Raw genomic sequence first — 5,036 nt, 5'->3', positions numbered from 1 at the left:
CTTACAGCTTTGCATTCAGAAACAACTATTCATTCCCAAACAAATTTTTAGCTTGCTTACATTTGACTTCTAAATGGTATGGAGAATTACAGCATTTGTAATTGTAATAACTAATTACACAAGTACAGTTTATAATTAATACCAATGCTGGTTAGCAATGGCAAACATAATATGACACAATGTTTAGCCATAATTATGTTGGGCTCATTGAAATGAGGATTCAATTCCCAATGTCCTTGTATGATGTCAATGAGTGAATTTTGTTCTAAGATGAACTGGTACAGGAATATTTCAAGAACAAACTAGCCGATGCCATATTTGGACATATAAAGAACTTAATTGAAATAGGTATTTGCCACAGAATCAAAATGTCAAGGAAGAGAAAAAACATACATAAGATGGGCTCTTGCCCTGCATTATCATTATTTTATTTACAAACACAACACAGTCTACATAGTGATAATACACACTGATAATACATATGTATTTAGAGAAATCCAATCCTGGACTCGAAACAAAACTGAGGCTACCAAATGTGTACAATCTGCAGTCCACACTACAAAAAGAGGAGAGCAACTCAGTTCAGCAGGACAGCAATTAGCCGGTGGTCTGAGCAACTGGTTGAATTTATTCATCTTCTGAGTGCAGCTAGTAATTTGCCATCTGTACCTGAATAATTAAAAAAAAAGGTATCAATTTTTCTTACTAGAAAACTGCAAATTCTATGAAATAAGGAGTGTTTACAGAATAAACGAGAATGAGGCAATCATAGTAAAAGACCATTAAAAAGGATTGTACACTTTAGGACCATGGATTTTATATTCATATCTTAAATTGTAATTAATATGAACAATAAACATATCCTATCACTATGAGACAAAATAATACAACTACTGATCATATTCTTAATAAATGAATTAAAAAGCAGCATCTTCTAGGTATCTGGTGGATCAGTAGAATTTCAAGAATGTCAAGCAGGATATATACCTCTTAAAGTTGACGAGGAGGCGAATTACTATGGCTTAAATTTTTAATAATATAACGAGCCTGTAAGAGTAAAAGCCAAGACTGTTATTGGAAGAGATTACATGACAATGCTACACAAAGATAACTAGTTAAACCATATCCCATACCTTGCCACCAATTGCCTCTTGAAGCTTTGGACGTGTTTGTATCATCATCCATATTATCTTTGTTTAGCTGCTAGATTTTAAACCAATTAGATTAATGTCAGTGTGTCCATACTTTCGAATTATTAAGCTATAACCAAGGTAAAATGTTGAGTACCGACCTTATCCACCCCTTCTGCTTTTGCAGTTGAAGGATCATGGTACAGATCACGCCCTCCATAATATAAAGAAGAACCAAGGAAAGCATCACTCAAGTTCTGACTCTTGCTGCTTTGATACTTCTGTGAATTGCTACCTGCGTACATAGAAATGAATTTCCAATTTGTATAAATGTAAAATTCATAGCTCTCTCAACAGCAAGCAAAGACGTCATTCCCAAACCTTCAAGCTGTTAACATTATAACAGTAAAGGAATGCACAACTTGCAAAGCATAAAAGACATTTTTCAACCAGAAAGGAAAAGAAAGGAAAATGACTTGAAAGACAAATTCATGAAATGACGTACTTTGAAATCAACAAATACCCTCTTATATTATTTGAACATTATGTTGTAGACTTGTAGGCGAATGCCAACATGAGGCAAGAGTTTTAGCAGAGGCCTGTGCTCTAACAATTTATGTACTTAAAGGTTAGACCAAATAAAACCAAGAAGGCAACCTCTCATTCAGAATATCCATAACAAAAAAAGCTATTATATCTTCATTTATTTACTGCCTACTCTTTTAGGGACAACATAAAATGTTTAGACTACTAGTGTCCTTATATATCAAGTCAAAGTACTGAAATAATTAACCAAAGCTCCTTCATTTCCTCATGCATACATGGATGAGAATGTACAAATGACATTGGGGAATTCACCATTAAAGACAGGATTCTCAAAAATCATTCAAGTTACTGCCTAAGTCAATTCAGCCACACTTTTAGTGCATTACAGTAAACAACAGACAATTCAACCTTCATCTTGGACCTCTGTAAAACCGAGTCAGGCATCTTCACTATATGCTAAGGTTTATGTGGCAGGATTTTAAATGAAACTGAAATAAAAGGGGTGAGAGAAGGTCCATTTGTGCAAGATATGTAGCTTGTTTCTTATATAAGAACAAAGGACTATATAAAAACAAGCAAAGTTTTCCACAAAATTTGCAACTCTAAATGGCCAAACATGCTTGCAAGCAACAATACAAACAAAATCAAGGTGCCAGAGTAATGTGCGTGAGCAATTTAGTCCTGCCAGCCATGGCCTAGACATATGGGTGGAGCCGATGTTGCCACAAGTAATCAGAAACATGAATGCAATGACAATGTAACAAGAAATAAAGTTGGGAAGCTTTTTGGAGCAAGAAACGAAGGTGTATGTGAGTGCGAATATATCTTATATAAAATCTAAAAGAATTCATAAAATTTCATCGCTCTTAAACACTGGGAGGTTCAAACATTGTCTCAATACAACAAAGGATAAATTGACTTTCAAATGCTAAAAGCTGGAAGACTGAATGGCATATAAACAGTTCAAACATTTAGTGACAATAAGAAATGGTAGATTCAAAATACAAAATCTATTTTCTAATGCATGAAACAAAAAAGCAAGCCTCAGGTTGCATCTTTTACAACTAGTTATGGAGTGACATCAATGACAACCCATGCTATTCTTGGTAGAATAGCTACGCCTGAGACACAGCCTCGAAGGAAAACGGTAATCACTCACCATGGATTATTAAGATTATGGGTGTGAGAATGTGTCCAGGCTTGATATATCATTCTCCCTGCATTACGAAGATGTATGTGTGTGTGCATACGTGTGTGATTGGCGAAATAAAAAAACACATCCAATGAGTTTGGCTCCCAGACTAAGCAGTTGAATCTTGACAGCAAAATCACAATATCCAGCTAATTTACTGGAAAGAAATTCAGGATGAGTTTGACATAAATAGAAATCCTAATATATTTTGCATGAAAACAGAAGCAAAAGGTTTGCATACCATTCATATTCCAGGCAGAATTTCCAACGGAATTCCCCTCAAAATGACCTCTCTGTGTTGCAGTCCCTTCCGATTTGTTTGACTCTCTACCCATAACCTGCAATTAAAAGAGGGATCCATGAATACCCACCGACAAATCTGCAAATTGGTTTATTTAACATGTAATACTTAAATCATGAGGCAGACGAAGGCACCGGATTCAGACAAAGACCACTATTTTTCAAATAACCTACTAACACATCTTCATATTGGTGTTAACTCCACATCCGAGCACTGAAATCTTAGTGCTACAAGCCAACATATTTAATCGACTCCAGGCAAATAATTATAATCTACCTTTTTCAGCCCTAATTCATATAAACTAAAGTACCAACCCTTCATGTTTCTCTGTAACGTAATTAACATTCTGTAAAACATCTTCAATTGGTTAAATGTAAAGACCACGAAATTGAAAACGCAATCTACAAATTCTAATCTAATGTGCAGGCCCCAATGCCATAGAAGAAAACTCGAACGGTAAAAGTCCCCACCATTCATCTTTCCTCGTACAAAAATCAATTAGAACCCCATTATCTTCAAGTTGGATAAATACATACAATCCATCAGATTAAAATCAAGGGTTGCTAATGCAGAATTAAAAAATGAAAATGGAAAACAAATACATGCATAACAACATTGAAATCCAAAGAGCACAAACCCCAGAATCAAACACGGGCTACCAATTCATATCTACTGCTCTAAATCAGAAAGAACAAAACATTGAAAGAGAATTCCCCAACTTTTCATTTTCTGTATTGTCATAATCAAATGCTCCCAATCAGCGCATCTTCAATTGGCTATCTTCACATCTATCTAGACACTGAAATTCAAGTCCAAGAACTACCAGATTCTATTTAAAAACAGGATTCTACTTCCAATGCAGGGTTTTAGCCCTAAGCCAAACAGGGACTGAAAACATCCCGTCCTTTCACCCATTATAACCATCAAAATGCCTGATGAATTCATGGCGGACAAGCTTACCCCTGAGCCCTGTTGATTGAACTCTGTGCCAAACCCGAAAAGCCCCCCATTAGATTTGGGTGCCCACCCATCAAAGAGCTCAGATATGGACGAAGGAGGAGGAGAAGTGGGAGGAGGCCCTAATGACTGACTCTTGCTTGAGTATGAGCTTCTTGACCCTTCCATCACAATCCAACTGGCAAAATAAAACTAATCAATAACCAACAAATACAGAAAAGCATGCAAAAGGAGCTAAGCTGGCCTTGGATTCATACATAATCAGATACAATGCCCATTGCTATATATAAGCTATTGGGCAATGGGGAGGCAATTTTTTGTTTACGGGAATTTTTGTTTGGATTATGAGGAATTCAAGAATCCTCCATACCCAAAGCATTGACTACTTGTTGTTTTGAACTTGGTTTTGGATATAGGTGTGACCCACCTTGGCCAAAGATAAGATTCATGTTTCTTCGTTGTCATGTCTTCAAAATCTTTTTCTGCCTTCATGCCTTTTACCTTAGATCTTAGCATAGACTACACGTATTCAGTTAGTGTCTAGAAGATGGCTAGGAAATTGAGCCAGTTGGACTTATTTCATTGCCTCCAAGTTACTCTACATGGACAAAACTTATATATATTAAAGAACATACTTACCATTCCTTTTCAGTAAATTTTGACTTTGCAGGGCAGACTCATGGTAATGGATAAGAGGATGTCCTTTTCGTTGGAAACAATTTAAACAGAATACGAATTTCGAAATGAATATGAACTCACATTAGTGGTTGATTAGTTGGTCTGTTTTTCTCATCCATGGATAAGAGAATTTGTCCTTTAGTGGAGCAGGCTTCAAGCCAAATTATGTGAGCTTTACTGTTTTTTAAGCATGAAGTGTCTAGGGGGGAGGCGAAGTCTTATTATGATTTTT

At 36.0% G+C, this 5,036-nt stretch overlaps 1 protein-coding gene across 2 annotated transcripts; it reads right to left on the bottom strand.

Annotated features, from left to right (window-relative positions):
* Positions 1–390: 390 nt before the first annotated feature.
* LOC149541239 (uncharacterized) lies at positions 391–4,385 on the bottom strand. 2 transcript variants are annotated; one of them, XM_089802255.1, is made up of 6 exons: positions 4,130–4,385; positions 3,110–3,206; positions 1,292–1,425; positions 1,134–1,200; positions 988–1,068; positions 391–669 (listed from the first exon to the last, which is right to left on the bottom strand). In XM_089802255.1, exons 1-5 carry the CDS (start codon positions 4,292–4,294, stop codon positions 1,031–1,033), a joined length of 501 nt encoding a protein of 166 aa, XP_089658381.1. In that variant the 5' UTR covers positions 4,295–4,385; the 3' UTR covers positions 391–669; positions 988–1,030. The 2 variants fall into 2 exon arrangements, with proteins under 2 accessions (XP_089658381.1, XP_089658382.1); XM_089802256.1 differs by having other exon boundaries at positions 988–1,047.
* Positions 4,386–5,036: the final 651 nt, after the last annotated feature.

This window comes from Cupressus sempervirens, chromosome 9, assembly GCF_028749045.1.
Source record: "Cupressus sempervirens isolate cs-2001-9-10 chromosome 9, ASM2874904v1, whole genome shotgun sequence".
Classification (NCBI taxonomy): domain Eukaryota; kingdom Viridiplantae; phylum Streptophyta; class Pinopsida; order Cupressales; family Cupressaceae; genus Cupressus; species Cupressus sempervirens.
This window is presented reverse-complemented; position numbering and strand designations above follow the sequence as displayed.